The sequence below is a fragment of the Ciconia boyciana genome, chromosome 7 (genome assembly GCF_034638445.1).
Source record: "Ciconia boyciana chromosome 7, ASM3463844v1, whole genome shotgun sequence".
Taxonomy (NCBI): Eukaryota; Metazoa; Chordata; class Aves; order Ciconiiformes; family Ciconiidae; genus Ciconia; species Ciconia boyciana.
In genome coordinates, this window is record NC_132940.1 from 40475622 (window position 1) to 40501587 (window position 25966).

Consider the following 25966-nt stretch of genomic DNA (forward strand, 5'->3'; position numbering starts at 1 on the left):
TGGCTGCAGTGGCAAGAGAGCAGGGGTGAGGGTAAATTTATGGGATGTATGTAAATTTATGGGTTGTAGGATCAGGGCTTTTTGCTGGACCTAGGTCGTTGAGGGATTTAAGCCAAAAAGGGCTACCTCACTGAAAGCCTCTGTTGCCTATACGTTCTTTAAAGTAAACAGCGAACAGAAGGTCAGAATACTTTAGAAAACATCTTTGTAGCTACTTCCTCAGCTATAAAATCCTGTTTTCCATGTGGGGTTGTATAACAGGCTTCAGGAGAGCCCTCTGGGAATGCTGAGAATGGGATCACCATTATGTTGGGATGTTCTGTAAGCAAATGCCTGCAGGCTGTCCTTATTCTCTCAACGAGCTGCTTAAGGCAGTCTGCCCGCTTTGCTTAGACCACTGGGTGATCTTGCATCACATTCCCCTTTTTTCAATCTTCCCCACTGCCTTCTTGTTCCCCCCCTTCTCCTTCACTGTCTCCTTCAGACTCATAAGACCCTTTATACCATGATTCTAGTACTATGCGATATATATCATTGAGACTGAAAACAGCACTACCAGTTGGGGTGAGAAGGCATGGATCAGCACCTATAGGTTAGTTCAGCTGTCCTTCCCAAAACAAGCATTCTTGCTCTGACACCGCTCTGCCTATATTCTTCAGCGGAGGCACGGTGAATACCTTGCGTGTGCACTTCCTTACCTTTGGATCCATAGTTCATCTAACGTTGTCTTATCAGAGTTTACTGGAGATGGCGATCCCTTATGAGATAAAACGTTCAGAGGCTCTTTGACAGGCTCGTTGTTTTTGAGTGAACCTGCGACATAAGAGAAAGCCAAGAGGGTGTTAAAACAGTCGTTTTCTTAAGGGTCATCTTTACTTTTACTGTAGGTAGTGGTTTGCTTGCACCAAAGGCAACAGGAAGACCACAGGCACAAAGACAGCTACATTTTAGCTTGGATTTTCAACAAGATTGAAGTGTCATCAGCTTGCATAGTACAAGATTGTACAGCCTTTGTCACAGCTGCAAAAGCAATTGAGAAAAGGTGAAGGTAGCTATAAGGCATCAGTCCTTATGTATGCAAGTAGCACTCTCACCACTGAAAACTGGGTCCCAACATTAGTGATTTTCAGTGCAATTTTTTAAGAAGAAAAGGTTTCACTGTGTGTGCTTGTGCATGCCAATATTCAGTTTCCCAAGTCAGAGCTTCATTACTGCTCTGCTTTCAGGCACACAGTAGATGTTCAGTTTACTGCATAAATCAAGGCTAGATTTGGGTGAGACAGGAGCTTTACTTTTAATTGCTTCTCCAATTTCCCTCAGATGAACCTCTGATCGTTTCACAGGGAGCCAAAGTTGTATTAAGTCCATGGCTTACTACTGCAGTACTTGGCAGGAGAGGATGCATCTCACTTTTCAAATGAAACCTCCTGTTGTTTGAGGCCTGTTGATAAATGGCCTTGTTGTTTTTTATTAGAAATATTTTAGTCTAAGTCATAATTCTCTTTGCATTTCAAACTGGTGACAGCACAGGCAGGTCAATGATCTGACTGAAGCTGGTTTCTGACACACCCTTTTAATCAATGCTATGGATTTTCAGAGGGAAAGGGTGAAATCCAGACTTTTAAAACTCCCTAAAACAGTGCCAAGGCCTTATGAAATGCTAGTTTGACTTATTGTCTCTGCCTTTTGAATAGTTTAAACATTGTATCGTTCTGTCAGAGGAGATTGCTTACAAAAACAAACTCTTTTTCCAGTTAAAGGAAAGCATCTATTATGTTTTACAGCTCCTAGGCTATAAGCCAAAGCTAGGCTGGTGCAAAGAGTGCCTATATAAGAGCCTTTCTCTCTGCTGGATTTATATTCTTTTACATTATTTTTCTCGCTCTCATTTCTTGAGTCTTTATTTTTCCCGTTTGGTATCCTACTCTGTATTTTTCCCTGTATCTTTCTGTCTCTTCCTTTCCTCTTTCCTTCCCCTCTCCTCCCCCCCCGTCATTCCGTAAGCAAAATGAGAACAGGTTAACATTTGAGCTTGAGTCAGACTCTTGGATAGCTGCTGTTCAAATGGGTTTGAAGTCAAGATAAAAGAGCTCACCCATCCCTTGCTTCCATGCACGTCAGCAAATGCTGTCAGAAGAAGTTCCTGCTACAAATAAGGCTGGTGTAGAAGCACCCGCTGTCCAGTTTCGGGGAGAGGGGATGGAATCAGTGGAGTAGAGGGAGAGGGTAGAAGAGCTGCTTACACAATCCTAGCTGAATTTAAAAGCTGTAGCTCTGAGCTGGACTTGCTACAGTCATACTGGAGAAAGAGCTATTGCTCCTAGCCCAGGTCCTGCTGTACGGACTGGAGAAAAAAAATGCTCTTCCCAGTGTGTCCTGCTGAACAATTGCAGATATGGAAGAAAAAGCCCTGTTTGGAACAGATCCTGTTTCAGCAGTGGTAACACAGAGAGGGGGGTGTGGGAGGGAAGCGCAGGTCAGCTTCTGTGGATGCTCTAATGAGCTGCTAAGAGAGAAGCCCTTCTTTTAGCTTGTCCTTCCTCAATGACACTGGCTAGACAGGAGGGGTGTCCTCCTGTGCTGTTGTCCTGATGCCGTGACACTGCAGATGTATGAAGAAGGTGCGTCCTTCTGTGCTGGTCCTGCTGCAGTGGCAGGAGCAGGTAACAGGGGAGAGGGCTTCCTCAGGAGCGGTCTGGATGCTGTGACGCTCGGGGAGCCAGAGAGAGGGCGAGTCTCTTCTGTGCTTGCTCTGCAGCAGCGCTCTGGGAAGGTGGTGAGAGGACGGCTCTGCTCTGGTCCTGCTGCTGCACTGGCAGGGTGGAGAGAGCAGCTCTGCTCTGGCATAGGCGACGCTCAGTTTACCCACAAACCTCATTGACAACAGTAGCAGAATATTAAACAGGAGCTCTTTTGCTCTACTGCTGTCTGCTTGGAAACTTGGAGAAGGGAGGGAACTTTCCTTCTGTCCCTGCCATAGGGTTGAATGGGCCTTTATACCGCTGAAATAGCGTGTCTCCCTTGGCGAGGCAGGCAGGAGACACCTATTTTCCTGGGGACGTTTCCCAGATCTCCTCTATTTTGGGGTGGAGGATGTCTGTTCTTTGTTTTCTTAGAGAACTTGGTCTGCTTTCAGGGGCTGAAGCGGTGTGCTTTACTACTGCATAACAAAGCAATAGCTTTCAGTGGCTTGCATAGCACTCAAACATCAGGAGTAGTGTATCGTTTTGACTCCTGCAGCTAGCCAAAGTTCAGAGTCCAGCACATTGTTTCTGTTAGATTATAATCTGAAGGTATTTTCGCTGTGATTCCTTTTATTTACAAGCAGTTATAAAATTCAGTTTCTCTGAACACCTGGGAGATGAAGCAAAGAGCATTTTCTGTGTTCACAGTTCCAGGTCTCTCGCGTTTAGCGTTTAGATTAAAACCACTTCCAGTTGTTTTCTTGCAGCCCTGTTTCCAGTGCTTCTGAGTGTGTTGCAATAGCTCCTTTCCTGGCTCTCTCTCCAGCTTCTCATATCTTTCTCTTGTTTCTTTCACAGACAGCTGCTCAGACAAGGTGTCAGCTCAGTGAAAGCCTAGCTTTGCAGTCATGCTCTGTACTGTTCATACTCAGAGAAAGCCAACTCGTTCCATTTCTACTGCAGCCATGACTGAGTGCATGTATATTCTGGATGGTGTTCCTGTTATTTCAGCCTCCTAGTTCAAAGGGAGCTTAGCTGTTTCTTACAGCTGTATTCAGTGCAAGGTGGCAGCAACTGCATTTTCAGAGAAGTCTTGCTCCCCTCTCATAAAGGCCCATTGCAATTTCCACAGGCTTGGTCCCTAAATGTACTGCTCTGTTTTCGCTGACTTTTGCTGTTTCCTCTATACGCCACTCAGCTTGCCATACAGTTACTTGTATAGATCTCACTACTTTTGAATATGTCCTTCCTGTATGCTAAAGTTCCTACTTCATTGACAGCTTCATGTCTTTCTCTGTTTAAATTATGTTTCTCTTAGAGAGCAGTGGGGTGGCAGAGCAGTCCCACATTTGTTTAGATTCTCTGCCATGAAGCATGTTTAAACATCCAGCCATTTTGCATTTCCAAGATGAGCAAAGGATGGCACCCCTCTGCCAGCTGTGCCATAGGGCAGGGGTGTTCTGTAATGTGCTGACCACTGAGCTGCTTTCTACCTTCCCTGTCCCTTTTCTAATCTCATTGACTTCTATAGTTCCTAATCGCACTGGAAAAGGAAGCATAATGCTGTTTGGGTCAGTACCCACCTGTAGCATGCCCCACGTGCATTGCCTCTCTTGAAGTCTTTCTTTTCTCTCTTCTCGGCAGCCTCATGGACCGGTAGTACCTGGAATTTCTTTGAATGGCAATGTAATGTGTGTGCGGGTCCCTGTCGTGGGTCACTGGGTTAGCACCTTCTGACTCATCCTCACCTTCAGAGACTGAACCTGACTCTCTCAGTACCCGCTGAGAAAGGCCCTGCCGGAGCCCACCGGCAGAGAGCCTGTGGGTGGCTTCCCTCCCGTGCCCATCCATGGCTTCCAGATCTTGTCTCTATGGCAACTGAGAGGATGGATCAGCAGCAGAGCAGCAGAAGACAGGTAGCCTCCACAACTCCATCAGCTTTACCTAAATTAGAGCTGGAGATGGACAAACAAAACAGGAAAAGAGAGGACAAAGTTTTGGTTAGTTCTGAGGCTGTAGTGCATCGTCTGTTTAGGATAAGGGGGACCTCCCAGGATTTTTTGTCTGAGATCATGCTGAGATCATCACCTTACAAGCCTCATTCTAACATCCTGAACATTGCTTTGACGTGCTCGTGGTTGTCCTGCCATGACACATTGTAGTGCTGCAGATGTTACTGGAAAAATGTCTTATTTGGTCAGTTGATGACCACTCCCTTTTGTCACTTGTGAGCAGTAGATTACTAGTTGATTTAGAGTGGATATAGGTAAAGCCATGTCCTTGTTTTTGAGGGTGAAAATGTTACAGAATAGAAAGCAAAAGCTGAAGAGAAAGCTCTGTTAATCTGTCTATCATCTGTGTACTTCTCCCTGTAATAAAAGAATTAATGCCTTTTACAGGGCTGGGTGCCTTCTAACACTAACAGCACTCACTCCTGCGGTGCAGGTAAGTGAAGAAAAATACATAACTGTGGAGAAGTGAAGGTAGAAGAGACAAGATTATGTAGCAATGGAGAGCACAGACTTGATTTTGTTTCCCAGAGTTGCCTTCAAGTGCCAGTATACCCCCTCAGTGACACAGGGACTTCAGCACAGGGGTCCCGCTGCTCTGTGTGTCAGTACATGGACTATGCTAGTACTCCCAAGCATTTTTAGGAGGCAAATCACTACAACAGCAAAACAGCAGTTGATCCTTCAGCCTTTGCAAGACGGGGTAAAACGTGAACTGATTACTTAAGCATTCGCTGCTGGCTTTCTCTTGTTGAATTCTTACAGCTGTCAAAGCCTTTCTAAGTACCTAACGTGATTTTGTGACTGATGAGGCTATCATGAATAGTAGAAAGAGATGCTGTATAGGAAATGTGAATATAAAATCAACAGTTCACTGAGAGAAGGGCATAAAATAGTGCTATGTATTAGTCATTAGATGCTGTTTTGAGAAGTTATACATATCACTGGTTTATTACATTACTGTGTATCCAATATACAAGATACTCTACAAGGCAAGTGTCTCAATTTTTTGTTCTGGGCCTTCTGCAATCTCTATGATCCCATGTGTGCCACAAACCTTTTTCTTACTTGTCCCCAGGATCACTCTAGCTGACCCTGGGACATCAGGGACAGTTGGGACATCATCTGTGAATCCTCTGCTTTCCAAAATTTTTGAGGGCCCTATGTTTTATCCTTATAGAGGGACAGATGGTCACTACCTGAAATCATGTGCTGGGCCTGCTTGCTGGCTCTACAGATGAGAAAGTCTGCTTTCTCCTTTCATAACCTGAACCACAGCATGCAGCTCATAGCTGCTAAATTTGGATCCTGACTTCAATTCTGCCAAGACTTTTGGACTGTTTGGAACTGGTGGTTGCTCTGGGACTGTTTCCAGTGTTACTGGAAGTGTATGAAGGACCCATTTGTTGGTTGTGGTGTTAAGTTTGGTTTGTAAATTACTCTGAGGTATAGAGATTCACTAAGCCTGTTTCTGTTTCTGTGGAACAGCGAAATAAAAACAGCTGCTGTTGGAGACAGCTTGAAAAGAAAGAAGAGGCTATTTCTTTTCCTGTGCCGTTCTTACTGTCCCATGACTAAAGCCCCAAAGGCTTGATCCTTGCAACTGTGATGGAAGCATTTCTGTTAACTGGACCACAATTAATATTACACCTATAATCGTTCCTAACTCTAAACTCTAACAATCACTTATTTTATATTTATTTCTCTTCTATAAACTGTTTTATGCCTTGCTGCTCGAGGAGATGAACCTGTAACAATCTCCTCTATATCAAAGTTCCTACATGCTTCGAGTGGCTGCCCCTTGTCCATGTTACTCAGACTGGGGCAGATACCTGTCTCTTTTGTGGCCTTTGCAATGCCGACATAGTTTGCAATGCTTAGCAAATTGCTGCTGGTGCTTTCTTGAAAAATGAGTTAAAGTTTTCAGAGGAGCTGCTCACCAGTCAGGATTAATTTCAAAGCCATGTAAATCTCCAAAGGAATCATTAGGCAAATAGGTACGCGCATGTGTGTGTGGGGGAGTGCACGCATGCATGGAGAAGACTGTTTTCCCCTTTCACTTACCTGATGAATATGAAAGTACATGGATGTCGTTGTTGGGCTTCTACAAAGATACTTGGTAGAAAAGGAGCCTTCTGCATGGCTAAGTGAAACTCACTCAGGTGGGTTGCTCAAAGACGTAACTATGTGTTCAGTAGCCCTATCAATCCAGTGTAGTTATCTTTGCCAGATACACTTTTTTTGGTCCATCAGAGGAATGAAGGCTGTCCATCCTGAACAGTTAGCTTGCTGTCAGGCTACCAAACAGTCCCTAACAAACAAGATGTTTGACCAGAAGTGAATATAGCAGTGGATGAGAGAAAGACCTTTTCTAGGAGAGGCAGGGCTGAGGCGGCACTTGTTTATTGTGGTGGCTATAAACAATATATATATTTTTTTACTTTCTTCAATGAAGAGTTCAAGAACAGAATGTATTTCTGAAGGCAATGCTTCTGATTCCAAAATAGATACTCTAAGAATTTTTTGAGAAACGATTTACTGATATATCAATCAAATAGTCCTGGCTTTTACAGTTGCTTTAGGTGTATTAAAAACTAGGGATGAGTTTAAAGGATACATTCAAATTTTGTATTATATTATTCTGGTAGCAGTCAAGCTATTCAGTGACAGAGAATGAATGATTCAAGCAGGTGTGGACCATAACTATCCCTGTCTGAGTGTTTGTAGTGAATTTCTGAAGAAGGTATTCACCTCTGATAGTCACAGGTAGGTGAGTGTCAGGTCTTGCGTCAGGAGTAACCCATCCCGAGTATAATCACATGCCATCTTGAGATCACATGTCTTGCTGCAGCGTCACCACCTGCCTGAATGTGCTTTGCAGGCAAACATACTTCCCTGTAGTTCAAGAAGACCAAAGTAGCAGTCTGTAGGGAAAAAGAGAAAGATGACAACAGTAAAACCAGCAAGTGATGCACATACAGCAACGCTAGAGATATGCATTTTGACTCACGCATAATTCAGCCTCCAGGAATTTGACTGTATAGAAATTTTACTTGCCAATTTAAAAAAAATGGCATTTACCAGCAAATGCCATGAAATTGTACAAGAGCAGTTGATCTTGGGAACGTTAGGTAAAATGCTAATAAAAATGGTAAAAGGGTCTGAGGTTCCTAGAGCAGTGTGGACCTGGACACATGGATGTGTGTGGGAAACGGGGACCACTGCTGCTTCTGGGACGGTGGGGCTGGATGCGTTTGCAAGGCATGGTCTGGCTGTGGATGCCAACGACTAACTGCTGGTCCCTACTGTACAAAGAGAGTGAGCTGATAGGGATTCAAAGGGTATCAGGTGTATCAAAAAAGCAACTCCTTTTAATCAGTTAGATTTAATCAAAGATAAGAATGTTTTTAGTAGCAGAAGCTGCAGCCTGAAAGCTGAGATTGCAGCTGTGTAGACCTGCAGGTATTTCAAATGGGTTTAGTCTGGGCAGAGCTTGATCCGGGAGTCTGGAGCAGGAGGTATATTCTAGCACCGGTTGATCATCTCTCCCTTTTGCTCATCTCGTGACATGCCAGGCCGGCGCAGCTGCATGAGCTGTGGTAGGGGCAGACTGTGTGGTCTGTTGCTGGTGGCAGCCCTGGTGGGCACCGGTAGCAGAGGGAGCTGCTGGGGGCTGGCAGTCCCGGAAAGTCAGGCTGGCTGCCTCAGCTGTTGCTAAAACAGGAGGGGTGCAAGCTGCTGGCAAGAGCCACCTCCTTTCCCTGCTGAACCTGCTGCTCCACATGCCCTGATCCCTCTCTCAGCAGCAATTTTCCAGGGCTCCAGCACAGCAGAGCAGGCAGTTGGATCATGGCCACTTTGCTGCCCCTGGTATTTGCTGCCCTGGGTAATGGGCTATTTTGTTATGCCTGGTGCTGGCCCTGAGCTGACAGCCTCTGTTTCTGGGAGGATTTCTTCTGCATGCTCCCTTCCACCACCATGAGGCAATTGTCTGCATGGGATTTAGCTGGCTCCCTGCACCCAGCTTTCCCTGCGATAGAAGGGGTGCAGTACGATGAGGCTAGTGGCTCTGCTTGCTGGTGGATCCAGTGCTTCATTAACTTCCTAATTCCCCTTTAAAATGGGGAAGTGTATTGTCTGACTGAAAAGTGTTAAGTAGTGTAGTAAGAAAGTATATACTTAAAGAATGCTTAATGGTTTTGAAATGAAAAATGCTCGATTTGCCAATGTTATACAATGCTGTTGCCTAGTCTGGAAGCATAATGAAGATTGCTTAATTAATATTAGAGACAGGCTGAAATATCCAGCTATGCAACTCAGGGTTGTTTCAAAGCAGGAAATAACAGGTATGAATACAACTTGTCTGTATGGTTGTTCTGTATAGGGGCATACAGTCACAGAAGATAAATTGCCCTTGTCTGATTGTATAACGTGTCCCTGCCATGACCAAGGACAAGATAACAGTATTGGTGTGCCTAAGTGCCCACACAAAATATGCAAGGATTGTGTCCCACCAGAAGGCAGGCAGATGCTTTCAGCACAGAGGGCAATGAATCCCTACACTGAGTTATCTAGTGGTATGTTAGTTTTGCCATCACCTTAAACCCGTCCATGACTGAATGCCCCTTTAAATTATGTATAGCTCAACAGAAAGTTTTGGGGCTCAATGCAGAAATTACTATCTTGGCTGTAGGGTTTTTATGCTGTAGAAGGGCAGAAGGTCATATCATCTTTTCTTCCTTTTTATCTGTTGAAGTTGTTTCAAGTATAAGCCCTATTAATGACTCATCTGCAAGGTTTTGCACGCTGAATGTAGAGATGCACCTTTCATGTATATTTGATGAACCAGATGGAGCTCTTTTAAGACAGTATTTTGTCTTCAAGCCCTCATAGTTAACATGGCTCCTTTAATATTTCATCTTTAAGTATAATCTGAATGTACATGCAAACACCGATTTTGCTGCATCTTACCAGTTTCTTCCTAAAATGCTTTAATTACTTTGAAAGTCTTGTGCAAACTGAAAACAAACCTCTGCCTCCCACTGCCATCAGTCCCACATTACATCCCTGCCCATGTATTAGGCATTGATTTTTTTTCCCCTCTTCCTTGGTTTTAAGTGGAGTGGAATGTCATCTCTAAACTATTTCACTGTGCATCATAATGAGGCGAAAACATCTCCGTCGGGATGGGGCACAGTCCAAAATCCAGCAGCAGGCCTTACTCATCAGCTGCCATTCTGCTCACGTGGGTGCCAATCCCTTAAGGAGTGCCACGCGCGGGTGGGCCTTGCTGAAGGCACTGGGGCTCCACACAAGCTCAGGCCTGCATTTGCATCGGGAGATATTTCTGTCTGAGTCAGGGGAATAGTAACACCCACAGACTCAGCCCTAGGCTCTGGCAGATTTAGCTCTCAGCAGATGTAGCTATGAATTCATTTAGCCTCATCAGTGGTTTAAGCTAATGCACAGGCTTTAAGCTGGTGTAAGTGAGGCACTCTCACGTGTCCCGTTGAGCCACCCCTGCTACAGGGGGACTAACTTCCAGCAGAAGGACACGCAGGCAGCTGGGCATGGTAACATCTTAACCTAAAGCCATCAGGGCCCTGAGCTGCCTGACTGTATGTATATTTATGTTTTCATTGTTACTGGTTGGGATAACCCTCCTTGGAACTGTTAAGAGTCCTGACCCTGTCTTTTAGATGGTGGCAAGAGGCAGTTAAGCACATGTCCCTGTCCAAAGCGAAGGTACATGACATTTCACAAAGGAGTTTGAACTATTTAGATGCAAGGCCAAGGTATTATTTGGTTAAGGCACAGGGGTGGAGAAACCAGGAGGAGCATGAGAACAGACCAACCAGAAAGTGAGACACAGACCAAAGAGGTTCACAGCAGAAGCCAGAGAAAAGTAGACAGTATGTTAGGGGCTGGCTGAAAGAATATCAAATTGTTTGACCCCTCATGTTTCCAGAAAACAAACATTTTGTACTTATTTTGTAAATAAGATTGAACCTGTCACCAGTCCTAACAGAATCAAACTACAACCACTCTGATTTTGAGATAGTCTTTCAGGTGACAAAAGTAACAGAATGGTTTTATTGCCTTGATTTAGTGATGGTACCTTATTTATAGCAAGCAAAACCAAGAGAGAATTATGCAGTTCATTACACGCTTGTGACAATAAAACCTTTATGTCTTGCACATATGTTACAGAGAACCTGTTTTAGAAACACTTCAGAGACTAAAAATAAATACATTGGATTCGTTTAATATAGCCTCCAAAGCCATGTGCTTTGGAGACACCATGAGACCAAGAGAACGGGGCTTGGAGGGAGAAACCAGTACATTTAAAACAGCTAAAAATTATTCATATGATCTTGCTAGATATAAAAATGTTTCCAAAATTATGTCTGGCATTGTGGGACCTTCCATGGGTAGAGGTAAGCATACATGTGTAAACATAGACACAAAATGACTGTATCCCATAAGTGGTTACTTACACATAACAGAAAAGGATACATGCCTTCACACAATTCCCTCTGCCTGAAACATGGAGTATTTATAGCAGCTACTCTGTGTTAATTAACTAATATATATCAATATATACTTAATGAATAACACTAAATAACTGCAAATTTCTCTGCTGCCAGGATGATTTATCTTTTTGACTGTTTACCAATTCTTTACAAGTCAAAAATAATGATTAAAAATATGTGATTTCTTGTATACCACTAACAATTTTCATCTCTGCTCATAGATGTACTTGTTCAATCCATGTATCTCGGAGTGGTCCAGCCCTATCCCATCGCATTCCATGCTGCATCCCTGGGTCTTGTGTAGTAGACGTAGCTACGGGCTATAGCTAAGATGTTAAAGAATTCCCTCTCTGGAGCTATTCTACATATGTGTATATGTACACACATATATGCATATATAAACACACACGTGCTCTCCAGCTGTGTAGGGGGAGTCAACCTAATTTTTAAAGCATACAGAAGACCACAAGTGGAAATCTACAAGCCCTTCTGGTTTTCATTATAAGCTCTTAAAACTAATTAAACAAAAACCTGACCTTATTTTTATTTCTTCCCTTAAATTAGTGCACATGCAATGGTGAAACTACATCCCAGCTTGAAGATTTTGGGAGAATCTTGAGAAGTATAAAACTCATCCTGTTCCTCTGACATCACTGACATCTCTCTCTATACTAACAAGAACTCCTGCCTCTAGAGGAAGTCCCCTTTCCTTTTCCCTGCTGATTATGAAATATTGTTGCCCCTGATGCCATCCCATTCCTCATTTCTGCTTAGAAGATACTAGTGAAATTGTTGCTAAGTAGCTGTGGTCTAAAACTCATGAGGTTTTCCAGGCTTATCCCTGGAAGGTAAGTGAATAATTAAAAAACAAATCACTGCATCTCCTAGGCTGGGGGGAGTACACAACTATCAACGCAAGGCTAGGTGCAAATCACAGGACATGGCCTCAAAACATGAGATACCAATGTACTATGCAAGTACACAAGAAGGCCCTCAGCAGCCTGCCTGGCGATCTCTTGTTTTACAGGGTTGCACGTGAAAGTTGTGAGTCCTTGTTCCTTTTTGTTTTTTCTCTTCTGTTTGCACCGTGTGAAGCCTTCTAGCCATGGAAAGAGTCTGCAACATAAAGCTTACACTTAAAAAATTAAAGGACTCAGGTGTAGAAAGTTTAGTCTGCAATGAAGTGGTTTAGTCAGGAACACAGTACGAGAAATAATGTCCTGGGTATAATGCCTTGCTGAAAGCAGAGAGGTTTAGTTATGCCAGGATACTTAGAAGAGGAGGTTAGCAGATGTCTTGGTTGAAGCTTTTCAAGACAGACTCGTTAGTAAGCAGACAGGCCCAGTGTCCCTGGAGCAGACAACACCTGTGCTGCTCTTGGGGAAAAATATAATGATATCCACTTTTATTTCTAGATTTGCTGGTTGCATATGAGACACTTGTTATGGAAGAAACGAGCATGGGTGGTTATTTGAACTGCAGAGAGGTAAGAACTCAAAGGGAGTTTTATTTGAAAGCTTCCATACAGAAGCAGGGAAAGACGAGGGCTGATTTTGTTGATCAAGAAATAGCAGACCTCTCAGTTTTTCCTCCCTCAGTGGTTATTGGGTGGAGGGTCCAAGGAGTGCCTGTTTCGTGAATCCGCTTGTAAATTCATAGCTGCAAGGGAGCCAGAAGTCAATAAGACATCAGAATCCTGTTAGACTGGTTTCTACTGGTTTGAAATGCCAGGCAGGTTTGGAGTGCTGCTGTGCCAGGCTATCCTTGTCAACTGCATCAAGCTAATTTCAGCTAATTTCAAACCTGACATAAGCTGATACTATTCTTATAGCCTGATTGCACGTGTCTTTAGTAACTCAGGAAAAATACTTGATAGAAAACTCTGGAAACTGTGCAGCAAACAGCATCAGTCATGCAACCTTCCCCTCCAGAAGGGCTCTTTTTAGCCCCAGGGGAGGACCCTGGCAGAAAGGGAAGATTGCAGGACGCTTGCTCCCAATGCGGAGCAGTCTCTTCTGCCCTCAGGGCTTAGGCAATGACATCCAGAAGCCCCCCCACACTTGCCTAGCACTAGACAGTGTTGCACTGCAGAAAACCAGGCAACTTGCAGTGCTCTCTGGCTGCATGTGCATCCACAGTAAGTCTCCATTTTTTTGTCAAACAAGTGACATGGTCTCCTCAACCATAACTCTGTAGCTCACTTTACCAATGTGCTGTGAAAACTGGTAAACCTTTCCCTTTCAGACCTTTCCTCCTAACCCTCCTGTAACCCTCCTCTGTTACCCTCCTCTTCATTCCCAGTTTTTAAGCACGGAAAGAGCAAGGCTGGGATGTGGGTAGTGAATCTCATAGCTGTGGCACTGCATCGGGCCCTGTGAGAGCAGGTTTCATTTCTCAGCTTTGCTGCAGTTCCCTGGGCAATCTTGAGCACATCAGGGATTTTCCTGGGTCTTAGGTCCCCTTCTCTAGACTGGGAGTGGTATACTACAGTTTATGAATACTCCTATATTTCTCCCATAGTCTTTTTTCTTCTAAGTTACTTGAGCGGGAACTCAGTGTAAGTACAAGATCATGACATGAGATAGCCTGACGGGTTCAAAAGAGCTCTGGACAATACTGTAATTAAAGAAAAATGAACCAGTTTGGGTATTCTTTCTTTTTTAATTATTTTTCATTTGCTATTTCCTACATTTCTGTCCCCAAGTGAAAAGCAGGCATTTTGTCTAGATTTCTAGACAGTGTCCCTGTCGCTCTTCCTAAGTTTTATTTGAACTGGCTGCAATTTCTCCTAAGAAGGGGTTATTGTTTCAGGAATTGCTCCCTTTTGGACTAGCAAAGCCCAGGTTTTGTGGATTGACTAACCCGCTAGACCTGTTTTTTTCACAGACATCTGTTTCAAAGATGATTTTGGCTAGGAAAGAGAGGGCAGGGAGGAGACAAGGTTTCTAGATTGTTTTAGGTTTTACTGAGTCTTGTCCATTTTTCTTATTTTAGATCTAATGGGACTGCTTACATGGGGTGCGGCTTGGAAGAATGAAATATTGCCTCCAGGCACTATTGTGGGAAAAATTAGAACTGCCTATAGAAATCATAGAACAAGCTACTTCCAAAAGGAGAATTTGAGTTAAAACCCCAAGCATTGGCCACATACTCAGGGACAGATAATGGTAATTATATAGTTAAAACATTTTACATTGTCTTGCAAATGTCCTCTCAAATTATGGCAGTGGGGGACAATGGGTTCTTTGTCTCTGGGCTCTTCTTTTCTCGCAATTACTGTAGTGTTTCATACACCCTCCTGGATTTACAGTTGGTCTTAAGGGGGACTGGATTTATCAGTCCCAATTCGAGTCTGGAGAAAATCAGACCTGAGTAAAATTTCTGTCCATCTCTTAAAATGAATTTCAGCCAATTAGTCCTTTTTGCAGGTTCAGCGAAATGTTTTAAATGTTTTTCATTATTTTAGTGCCATTTCCTGCTTTCAGCTAGATCTGGAAGTGGCAACTCCACTATAATGGTTGAATCCATCGATAGTTTAACATCTCAAGAGCTAGCTTGTTCTTATGAAATTTGAGTCCCTGTTTACTTTGTGCATTTAAAAATATACATAATTGCTGGGACAGTTCACAGCTACACTGGATACACAGCAGTTGGTCTCCTGAGAGTGAAAGGAAAGATCGGCTAAGGGGAAGGATCAGCCTGGCGTTAGGAGGAAAACAGGCTGTTTTTCATATTTCCTGTCTTTATTTTATTTATATATTTTTTTAAAGCAAGATCACACATAAACATTTGCCAGGAAAAAACACAACTTTTCCTGCCCCTGGAAAAAGACACACAGTTTGGTTGATTTTGGGGATGTTTGCTGTTTAGCTGGTCACATTAATGCCCGTTCTGTGCAGGCTGGGTCTCCTCTCTGACTAGGCTTCCTCCCTGTGGTGGTTTTCATGCCTGTCAAGCGGTGCCAATGGTGTCTCTCCTCTCCGTCAGCCAGCATTTCAACAGTGTCACGGCTGTGCTCTGTCTGGGTTGCACAGGACTCCTTCAGTGTGACTTTGCTTGTAAAGCAAAGTCAGTTCTTTCTCAGGGACTGGATTTGTGCCTTTGTTTGTGGCCTGAGGTTTCTTCCCCAGACTGTTTCTCTTCCAGCATCCCCCCAGAATAGGATTTTACTCACCTGACAGTCTGGGGCTGAACCAGTCTCTCATTTGCCATCAGGATGAGGTATGTCCAACAAGTCTGGACTAAACTCCCCCAAGTTGTTAGAGATTTGCAATTCAGTTGTGAATCCTGAGGCAGGTATGTCCTACAGAAGATCCCTGTCCTTCAGTCCTTGTACCTTCTGTCAGTTCTGCTTGAGAGTGAAGTTTCCCTCAGACTTTGTTTGCTCAGTTTCCAGAGTCACAGCAAACATAATTTAAAGGAACAGCTTTCCCTTTACCCAGATAAGTTAGTACAAACATGCCCTGAATGTCCTTTGCACTGCTTGTGCCAAAGGCTTAATGACAGGGCATTGTTAAACCTCCTGTATAAATTTTTAACAACTGGGTGAAACTTTGGTCCAAATCTGCAAACTCAAATAAGTGGAAACAGTAGATGGTATTTGCTTACGCTTTTAAGGCCCCCTGGCTGAGAAACTGCTCTTGCTTTACATTATTTACAGCCATTTGAGATGAAAAGACCTAAATGTTTATGAGTATTTTTAGATTGCCATTTTTTAATTTGATGTGTGTTCACATACCTGGGCACTGGGGTGGATACAGCAGAGCCAGCCTGGTTTTATTTTAAGGCTTTTTGTATCTGTTCATCCAAATGCCTGTTATAATTTTCGCCCTTGAAATACTTCAATTTCTTATTCAGGTTGTGCTTACATTTGCTGTTCTCTCCACTGGGCTTGTTTGCTATTACTTGAATGTCCCTTTTCTGTAGGCAGCTTAGGGCCCAATGCTTCAAAGGAAGACAAATAAGCCTGTAATTCCTGTAGATACCTATGCACTGCTATACTTAGCAGAGAAGTTTTCCCTCATCCTTGGATAACTCACTTGGTATTTTTAAGCCTGTAGTTTGAATGACTCTTACAAAAAGCATCATATCGCCTGCTGAAGTTGATGCTAGTCTTTCCATTGATTTTTTTCTTTTTGAAGTTCATTGAACTTGCCAAGTGCCTTGTTCATCTCAAAATATTTTAATTGGCCACAACATTACCCTATTCCTTTTAAAATGCAGCTGTATGCCCAGCCTACTCTGTGGAAGGACAAATGTTCATTGAGTAAAGCTTTGGTTAATATGAGGTCGGTCATCATAGCTTCATGGTTGCCAGTGTCAGTGTCCCTTTATATCAGGGCCTGGCCTGGGCATAGAGGGATGTCAGCAATTAATCCTGTAATGATTAATCAAGGTCACTATCAGACCTGTGCACTCCTGGTCTGTGAGCTAGCAGGACACAGGAATGAGGGATGCACTGGAATTTGGGCTCCTCTCTGTCGCAAGAGTTGCTCCAGGGTGAATCTAGCTAGCCTTGTGCTTCAGACTTGCTTATCTGAGTGTCCCAGCACTGGCAGAGTACGTGAAGCAAGGGACTCTGGTTCTATTGCATTTTCCAGTCATTAAATTGCTCCAGTGACTCCTTCCCAGTGTTGCTATTTTGAGGGCTAAATAAATCCTGCTTCTACAGTCCTCTTTTTGTATGTAAATCTCACCACCTCTCTTCCTTTACTTCCCATAGATTGTGCCATTTGTATTGTTACAAAAATAAAGTATATTTATTTTTTTCTGTTCCAAATGGGCAAAGTAAATGGAAAAATGGTGTAATGTGTATCATAGGCAGGCTGTTTATTGGACGTTGTCTCTCACAGAGTAAGGAAGCTTCCCTGTGACAAACCCACAATTCACCATGGAGTGACAGAAGGCTTACAGGTCCATTATGGGGTGATGTTGTTGCCCTTTGGGTCAAGGGAGTATTTTTTGGATTTTGCCCCATTCTTTCCAGGAGGAGAGGAAATAAGTTGTAAAAGGCTATTATTTACTGGGAAAGAAACACTGGCAGCACAATTCTTTGCTTACTCCTCCTGCTGGAAATCAAAAGTAACTGGAGTCAATGGAGTGTGAAACAGTACGAACTGAAAGAGTACCTGCTCCTCATACCTGTTGCTCTTACAGCTGATAAGGATAGTGAGGTGCTCATTTCAAATGTGCACGAAGGCTCATTTCCTTAACCAGAACTGGAATTAAAAGAAAACGGTGGATGTTTCCTTGTCCAGTGAACCCTGTTTCCTAAAGAGCTCTGCCATTAGCATTTGCATGTTACTTTCATTATTATTATTACTTTGGCTTTTTCTTGTTGTTTCCCCCCCCCCCGCCCCCCCCCCCCCCCCGACAGAGCAGACTTTCAGTCAGACTCCAGGTCTATAGAATTTATGTTCCGCGTAAATGATACCATATTCCCTAATGTCTGGAGAGCAGCCCATAGTGTTTTAACTGAAAATTTGCAAAATGGTGTAATTGCTCTCTTGCATGGCCTGACTCCATAGAAGGCCTCTTGATTTTAGCTATACCTGCTTGAGACAGCTGCTACACTGTATAGCATAGCAAAAATACTGAATTACCTGAGCTGGGCTTGTCTTTCTAATAGTTTAAAGAATCAATGGATTCAGGTTTGAACATTTTGTAAGGGAAATATACATTGATAATTTTTAATGGACTAGGTATCACTCATTAAATGTAACCTCTCTTGTTTTCCTACTGATTTCTTTTCACGAACATTAGCTTCTGAATTCTTTTCCTTAGCCTTCATTTGCAGCTATTGCTATATCTTTCCTAAGAGGTGGCACCCGAAATCGAACATGGTCCTCCAAATGCAAATGCTCCATTGTTCAGTATTCTGTCGTTATATTATCTTCTGCATTATTTTTATATCCTCTTATTAATGCACCCACACACCCCATTTGCATTTTTTAACCTTTTTAAAAACGTTTTCATTACAACAATCAGATATAAGGGCAATGAAGTAAGCGTGGAACAATAGAAGTGAAGAGCTTGATTCGTCTCAGATCTACACCCATTTTGAACTTCACTGCTGACACTGATTTTGATTTACACCAAAAGGAAAGAGGGGGGATCAAACCTAGCACGTCTACACCGAGACATCCATTTTTTATAGTTAGCAAGGAATGGTTTTGTAAAATAGTTGCAGCACACAACATGTTGTTTGGAAAAAGCACTTTTTCTTTTATCAGGAAGGAGGCTTTTTTGCAGATAGAGGACTGTGGTATGGGCTAGTGCCTGAAGAGCAGTGCTGGAGGCCTGGATGCTGGCAGTGCTCGGCAGTGGCCGTGCAGGGAAAGCACCGCACGGTGCCCGTGTTTTGACTGTGTGGTTGTCCTGCACAGGCACTGGGGTACACCCGGGTTAACCTCACGACAGGACTAGGCAGTGCATTCTTCATTCTGGGAGTAGTTTTAGTCGTTCTAGGCTGTTAGCTTCTGTACAGCCATGTCTGATACCTGCCCTGGGGAGTGGGCCGAAGGCAGGGCACCGCAGCTGGCTGCGGAGGAAGGTGGGGGCCTTGCCTGGGGAGGAAGGGATGATAAAGGGAGATGGGGGGTGGCCAGAGGCACAGCCACTCTGCCATGTGCGTGCTGCCAACGTAGAGCAGGGAACCATTGCCACCACAGCATGCCACATTTGGGACTTCACACTCTAAGAAGAGATGGACAACCAGTTTTAAGCTGCAGCTGGGCAAGGTGATTTCTACTAAACAAACGAGCATTTATGGGTTGTCTGGCTGCAGAAGCGAAGTGTGTGACTCCGAACACCACCTGAGTAACACTGCTGTTAACCAGGGAGCAGAAAAAAGGTGAAGAAATCCACAAAGCAATCGTTTACATCTGGCTTTCTGGCAGACTGAGCCTTAGCAGCCTCTTCAGTGTCTCTCTTCCTTCCTTAATTGCTTCTCTTTTACTTGACTCTGGATTTTCTCCAGGAGTCACTGTTAAAAGTTATTATCTGGTGGATATCAATGCCACTGTCTCTGGAGGGACTTTTCCTCACATTGACTATTGTGTGATTCCACGTAAAGCAGCGAGATACAAATGCCCTCAGGCTTCTCTTGTGTGTCTCAGTTAAGGCAATACTTTACTTGCCCAGTTAGGCAAGGTTCGTAAACATGGGGTGTGGTTTTAGCGTACAGCTAATTTGATCTAATGGCTACCTGCCAGTCAGAGAGGTGAGTCTGCTCCTCCTGCCACCAGCTTCATGCTCCTACTCCCTCTCCTACTGCAGATCCTACTGCTTGTCTGACTTCTGCTGGCGCAGTCCAGGCAGTGACCTAGCAGAAAACTGTTCACTTTTTTTTTTCCCTGGATTAGTTTTCTGCCAGACTGACATCCTCTGATGGCTTGCCAAGGTAAGAAGAGCATCAGTGCTGGCACAAGAAGGGATACAGGGTTGCTCAAGAGAGAGGAAAAATAGTAATACAGAAGCATTACATTAATTCAGTTGGTTGGTTGATTGGTTGTAAATCCACACTTTTGCAACTCCCTGTTTGGCTTGCACAGATCAACCACAACTGCCGTCAAATGAGGAGACTTTTCTTCCTCCTTTTTCATTACTAGCAAGATCTGTTTGCAGGATTGTTATTTTAATTTTTTCAGATCACTTGAAAGACAAGAAACATTAATGTCAGCAATGGAAACACAGTAGAGAAGAGGGAAAGCAAAAGAAACAGCAAGGAATGGGATAGGAAGGGTCATCTCTGACAGCAGCAGCACAATATTAGATCAGTAGCACAAGGTAGTCGTGAAATCATTTGCTTGGGTGCTCTCAGCAGCTGCAGGTGCTGCCTCTAAGCCAGCCAGGGCACAGCTAGGAGAAGGGGTGATGTCGTCCTCTTCTTCCTCATCTGGGACCCTAGGCTCATTGGGTCTCTCCCTCCATTCCTCTGCCTGACTCTCCCCATTAGCTCATTGACTGCAGCTGCTGGGATGGTTTGGCCCTGGTAACACCTCCACAGAGGCTGCTGTGAGCTGCATCTGCATGCACCAGCATGTCATTCCTGTACCGTTGCCTGGGGGCTCCTGTGTTAACCCATTTCTTCATCCAGAAACAGCATGCTGATGGATGGGAGGTGGGTGGAGCCAGGAGAGGAATATGTCACCTGCACTGTCACCTGCTGGTTATAACCATTTTCTGGGTTCTTTTGGCAAGCTTTGCCAGGGCTCAGGGGCACTCTGAGAGGAAGTTCTCAGAGTCTGCATGCTGGGACCAGGGGAACTTTCCCCTCCTCAGGACAGGGGGACAGGAGGACCAAGGAATAAGACAGCATACTGAACTGTATAACCATTAGCAACAACAGCTGTTCCACAGTGCTGTCAGTTCATGCAGGTAGAAATATGCTGTTTAATTACTATGATAATTTAAAAGTCTTTCCCTAGCACTTGTCCAGCTCACATGGAACCTCCCCTTATATGCAAAACAGGTTTGCTATTTAAGTGTCAGCTTGTGTATACATGCTAGCTGCTAGCTTTTCTTGGGGATCTGAGACAGCTGACATTGCTGCCAATATAAATAATTTTGCAGGTTGGAGGTTGTGGCGAGCTTCCCTTTTATCTAATCCAATAGGAGTGCCTTTTGGTTTTGTTGTTTTTTTTTTTTTCCCCTTTGACGTGACTTCCAGGAGACACAGAGTGAAAGAGGTATTTCTTTTTTTTTTCCTTTTCTTAAAAAAAAAAACCCCAACTTTTTCTTAACAGTGGACATTGCTAGGAACTAAAAAGGTAAATACAACATTTTGTATGTTCAAGTAGGAGTGCAGTTTTTATATTCCTCCACCAAACATATGCTAAGAAAATATACTGCTGCTTCATTTAATTCCTCTCTAGTGCTGTGAAAACCTGCACTTTAAGGCACAGGAGCTACTGCCAGGCTGAGCCACAACATTTTAAAAGCAGAACTTGATTGATTGTTTAGAAAAGCATGTACTGGGAAGGCTGAAAATCCCCTTCTAAGTGTGGTATGAAGTTTTTACCACAAGAAAAACTTTATGTTTCTAGTGTGGTTAAAAAGTTTAATCCAATTGGCTGCTGGATTAAAGTAATTCCAATTTTGTGCCTTTTCAGTTTTGAATTCTGAATGTTTTAGTTTGCTTGAAGTTTATTGTTTGACAAGTCTTGCTGATAACTCTCCTTTCTGACTTTACATTGAGGGTGATTTATTGGACTAAATAAATGTGTGCTGTCTGGCTTGTTAAGAAATCCCACAGCCTAGATTTAGTGTAGGATCTGGTCTAGGGGCATAAGAAGGCTGGAGATGGAGCACTCTGATGCTGGACATTGGCAGAAATAGGCACAGTCATGCTGTTTAGCTAGGAGGAAAGGCTTGCACACAGGAATATGCTGTGTAGCAAGTATTCTAGAAGCAAACTGGGTCTCCTATTTCTTAGCCCTATACAACTGGAATGTGGCTACTCCTGGACCCTGCTATGCAATATCCCAATGGAAATGTCTTCTTTTCTTTAAGTGAAACAAGAAATGTATTTCAGCATAGTGCTTAGTTGACTTTTATAAGTTTGGAAAACACTGTAAGTCCAGGTCTGATGTTGAGTAGAGAACGACCAGACATGGATTCTTGTGCTTGCCTTGAAAAGCAGAATTTTAGTTGGGTTTTACACATGGCGCTTTCGGGGTTTTTGTTTGTATTTTCCACCCAAAACCTCCCTGAATGAGTGAGTTTGTTTGGGATCTATCTGAATTCCTTCAAGAACAAGCTGCCTCCTGCACAGAGCACTCTGACAGGGACCAAGGGATAGAGTTCAACATATTACCTCATTTCTGCTGGTGTGTTTTTAAAGACACACTGTCATTTCAGCTTGGATCTGAACATGTTAAGGACAGGTTTTTTACAGAAGCTGAGGCCAGTGGAAATGTTATCCTTTTTAGTCACTTTTCTTGGAGAGGGTTAAAGCAAATAAACATGCAAGGGCTGATCCTGCTCTACAGACAAGTCCATGGGAGCTGCCTTGAAGGACAGAAGTGCAAGGAACAAATACCCTCTCCTGGTGTCTACCAGCACCTATCTCTTACTGCAACTTGGGCTCCTTCCAGGCATCAGATCCATCATAGATTCATTTGTTGACAGCTGTTATTTCTTTTGACTCTTCTGGTGTGCTGGAAACAGTCTCTGCTTTGGAAATCATTACAGCTGTATAACTTGCAAACTATGAGTAATGGTTTCCTCCAATTTAACTCCCCCCTTCTTTTATGTGTTTTCACTGTGTCCGTCTTTCTCCCTGTCGGCCAGTTCAGTCTGGAGGTGATGCACTGGATCTCAGTGCAGCATCTTCCCTGGTGCCTTGGAGAGGAATTGCAGGTAAACGTCAGTCTCCTGAACAGGACACTTCTCAAGGATAAGCCTGGGAAATAAATTCAAAACTCCACTAAATACCAAAACACAGAGAGGAATACTGGCTTAATGGCTACATGATAAATTTCCGTTCTCCTCACTAGCATCTCTGTCATCCGGAAAGAGGTTACCAGCTACCTCTTTTTCTCCTATGAAAAAATTACTGTATCAGCTCCGCTTTCCCTTTCTCACCCCTTTACCTCACAAAACTACAGCTAACTTTTCTCTCGAAGGTGACTGAGTTGATACAGGTCTGAGCAATTGTTGCTGGTTTGCGTACAGCTCTCCAGTCGCCTGCTTGTATTTCAGGCCTTTGTGTTCCCAGTTGTTTGTCTTTTTTTTCTAGTGATAGCTCTTGCTCTTTCAAAAGATATTGCCATGGTCTACAAATTTCATCTTACCAATGTCCTTACATCGTGCTGGCTGCAACACTACCACCTTCTTCTTCCTTGCAGGCCAGCCAGTGCTATTTCAGTAGGGTTTAGGAACAAAGTAGCATCATGGATGCATGCATCCCTTGGCAATTTAATCTCGGAGGGACTGGCGTGTATGATTTGCATTCCTGCAGTGCTAAAGTATGAGCTTTTGAACACTCTTCATGTGGCTGTCCTGTTGATGATTTGCTGTCCTGTGAATGATTTGCTAATTTTACTTCTCTTTTATTCAGGAGGGTGTAGCTAGTGTTTTTGCCTTTGCAAATGGGTAGAGGTCAAGAGAAAAATCAATTCCTTTCAACTGGCTGGAGAAGTAACTAAAGCAGCACTATTTTTTTTTTTTTTAATGTATTAAGAACTTTAAGCTTATTTAAAGACTCTGCCTTTATGATTCTGTATGAAACTCAAACTGTTGTGACTCAATCTCTGCTTGAGGATCCACGAGGGGGAAGGTAGAAGAAGCTGAATACTGAGTTTAAGTGTGTTTAAAAAAGGATGGAAGAGTTTCTCTGTAGATGGATAATATAGTGTGTATATATATGCATACAGACATAATACCCACACTGTGTGTAGGGAGTATATATACAAATGTATGTATCTGTATACACACACACTCACACATATCCCTGTTTAGTCTCTGAATAGATGGGAGAGTCACTTGGTTCTAGTATTTTCCTCGATTATAGTTGCGGGTGCTGTGTCCAGGAACCTCAGGCTTGTTTCTATGGCAGCTATTCCCATCCTTTTAATGTCCCACTTCCCTCAGTCCCCATGTGGCAATAAGAGGAAGAGTGTTGTGACACCCACACTGAGCATCTCGTGGCAGGGCCAAGAGCATGGGTAGAGATGTCTGCGGATGACAGGCTCATACGGGAGGGACTTGGGTACAGCAGGCTGCAGCACAGCCTCCCATGGCACTGTTCTTTTGACTTTGCACTGGGGGCTTTGTGGGGTAGCCCAGATCTTTCTCTCTCTCTCTCTTTTTTCTTTTTTCTTTTTTGTTTTTTTTTTTTCCCTCCTTCGTGCCCTGCCCTGAAGCAGGATTGCAATATCAGAATGGCATCATGAGCAGGAATGCTAGGGAACCTGTGCTGCACTAGACAGGCTGACTAATCTCCCTTTAAATAATCTCCCTTTAAATAGCCTGGAAGCACTCTAGTGAGCTTCTGTTTCAGGAGCCATGAGAACACAGCCACGACTGTGGTCTATATAAATAGCCAGATCCATGCTGGTAAGTAGTGAACAGCACAGTTATTTGTTCTAGAAAGGTGTTCCTATTTTCTTCATGTTGTTGCATGGATAGCTGCAATCAAATTGTGGTAACATTTCTGTATAGTAGCAGTGCTGCTGCCTTTTCTCAGACTGCCGTATTGTCAGTGACAGTGAGGAGCAAGCAGCTACCCTTTGGAGATAGACTTCTGTCTCCAGTGGCTTTGCATCTGAGTGGCAATGGGGCTGTAGCGTGCTGGGGTCTGTACAGCTGGCTTTAGCTAAAACAGTGCAGTTCAGACCCTTTTGATTAGTGCTGGGAGTTCAAAAATCTCACTGATTTTTAGCATCTGGAAGGTGGAAGCAAGGAATATTTGAATAATCACTACCTAGCTATGGATCTGGATAGAGCATAATGTGATGGTCCTATCTGAGGAGGATGAACTTAGCTTATCTGTGCTGCCCTAATTCAGTAATCAGCACTGTGTGGGGAAAAAAAAAATAAAATTGTTAACCAAATCTATGTTAGTTATGCTGGCTAATATAATCTTTTCTCTTGTGATATGGAAGAGTGGAAACTATTCTCCAGGTAGGTACATGCACTCTGCAGCTGTATAAGCAATCTTCAGTTTGCCTCCATCTGGTCCTGAATTATCAAGACAGCCTTCAAAAACATAAGGATCTGATACGTGGCCAATAGCCACCCTAGCGCTTTCCAAGATTTAGGTAAATAGGAGAATCCTCAACAAGGCAAGTCTTGCCTCAGCTGAGGTAGGAGGCATTTGAATTTCTTACTCATAGTGTATTGTCATCTTCTCCTGCCATCCTACCCACTCAATGCGTCAGAGATCTAAGGCTTGATTTTTTATTTTTTTTTAACACCAACCCCCCACCCCCCACCCCCCCACCCCCCCAAGCAGGGGATATTTAGGCCTTCAGTTTCTGGTGCATCATGTCAGATATCCTTTTTCTTTCTCCCTCCTCTGACATAATTCCCCATAGCCAGTGGGTTTTTCCAGGGTAAATGAGTTCACGGGAGAGGCTTGGTGCAAGAGGGCAGAGAGGGTCTAAGGAGAAGAAGAGAGACAATGTGGACACATAGCACAGACTAGTTACAGAGAGGCAGCTTCCCTAAATGCCCCCTCATGTTTGCCTTCCTAATGTTGCTTTTAAGTCACTGTACAGGTGACAAGATTTTTGCCTGGCCAGAAGTCCCACCTGATGTGGTGGGACACCATTCAGACCGTTCTTTAATCTTACTGGGGGAGGCATGTTCTCTTTCTTTTTTCATGCTCAGGGCATATCATTCTTAAATAGGGGCACAGCTGGGGTCAGGGATTGCCTCAGTGTGTCGTTTATATGGGATTTTAAGCTCATATTTGGCAAAGCAGAAGTTCTGTGCGGGGTTTTGGAAATACCATCAACAAAGACAGTAATGGTCTTCTGAGGGAAAATACTATAATGTTTTATTATCTTCTGAATTACAAAGCAAACCGACAAAAATCCCAGCCTGTGAACTTAATTAAAAAGAAAAAACAAACCACAGACAGCTTTTTCATTAACTGTATTCAGTTTACTTACCTTACATCACTCCAGTAAGATCAACCAGGCTGTTCCTGGGGTAAGTCTGGTCTGTGTTGCCAGCTAGTATGCAACACATGGGTTCTCTTTGGAAAAGCACAAGAAAAAGACAAAGCTGAAAG

The 25966-nt window shown here is 43.5% G+C and overlaps 2 protein-coding genes across 2 annotated transcripts in view; one reads left to right on the top strand and one right to left on the bottom strand.

Moving 5' to 3' along the window:
- NGEF (neuronal guanine nucleotide exchange factor) overlaps nucleotides 1-4535 on the bottom strand; it is a 39362-nt gene extending 34827 nt beyond the window's left edge. Inside the window, exons 1-2 of the mRNA XM_072867657.1 lie at nucleotides 4268-4535; nucleotides 699-813 (exon numbers count right to left, since the gene is read on the bottom strand). Coding sequence (XP_072723758.1) covers nucleotides 699-813; nucleotides 4268-4535 — 383 coding nt within the window. The remainder of the gene's footprint in view (nucleotides 1-698; nucleotides 814-4267) is intronic.
- The window catches only part of NEU2 (neuraminidase 2), a 33451-nt gene that overhangs the window by 4485 nt on the left and 3000 nt on the right, over nucleotides 1-25966 (top strand). The window lies entirely within an intron of this gene.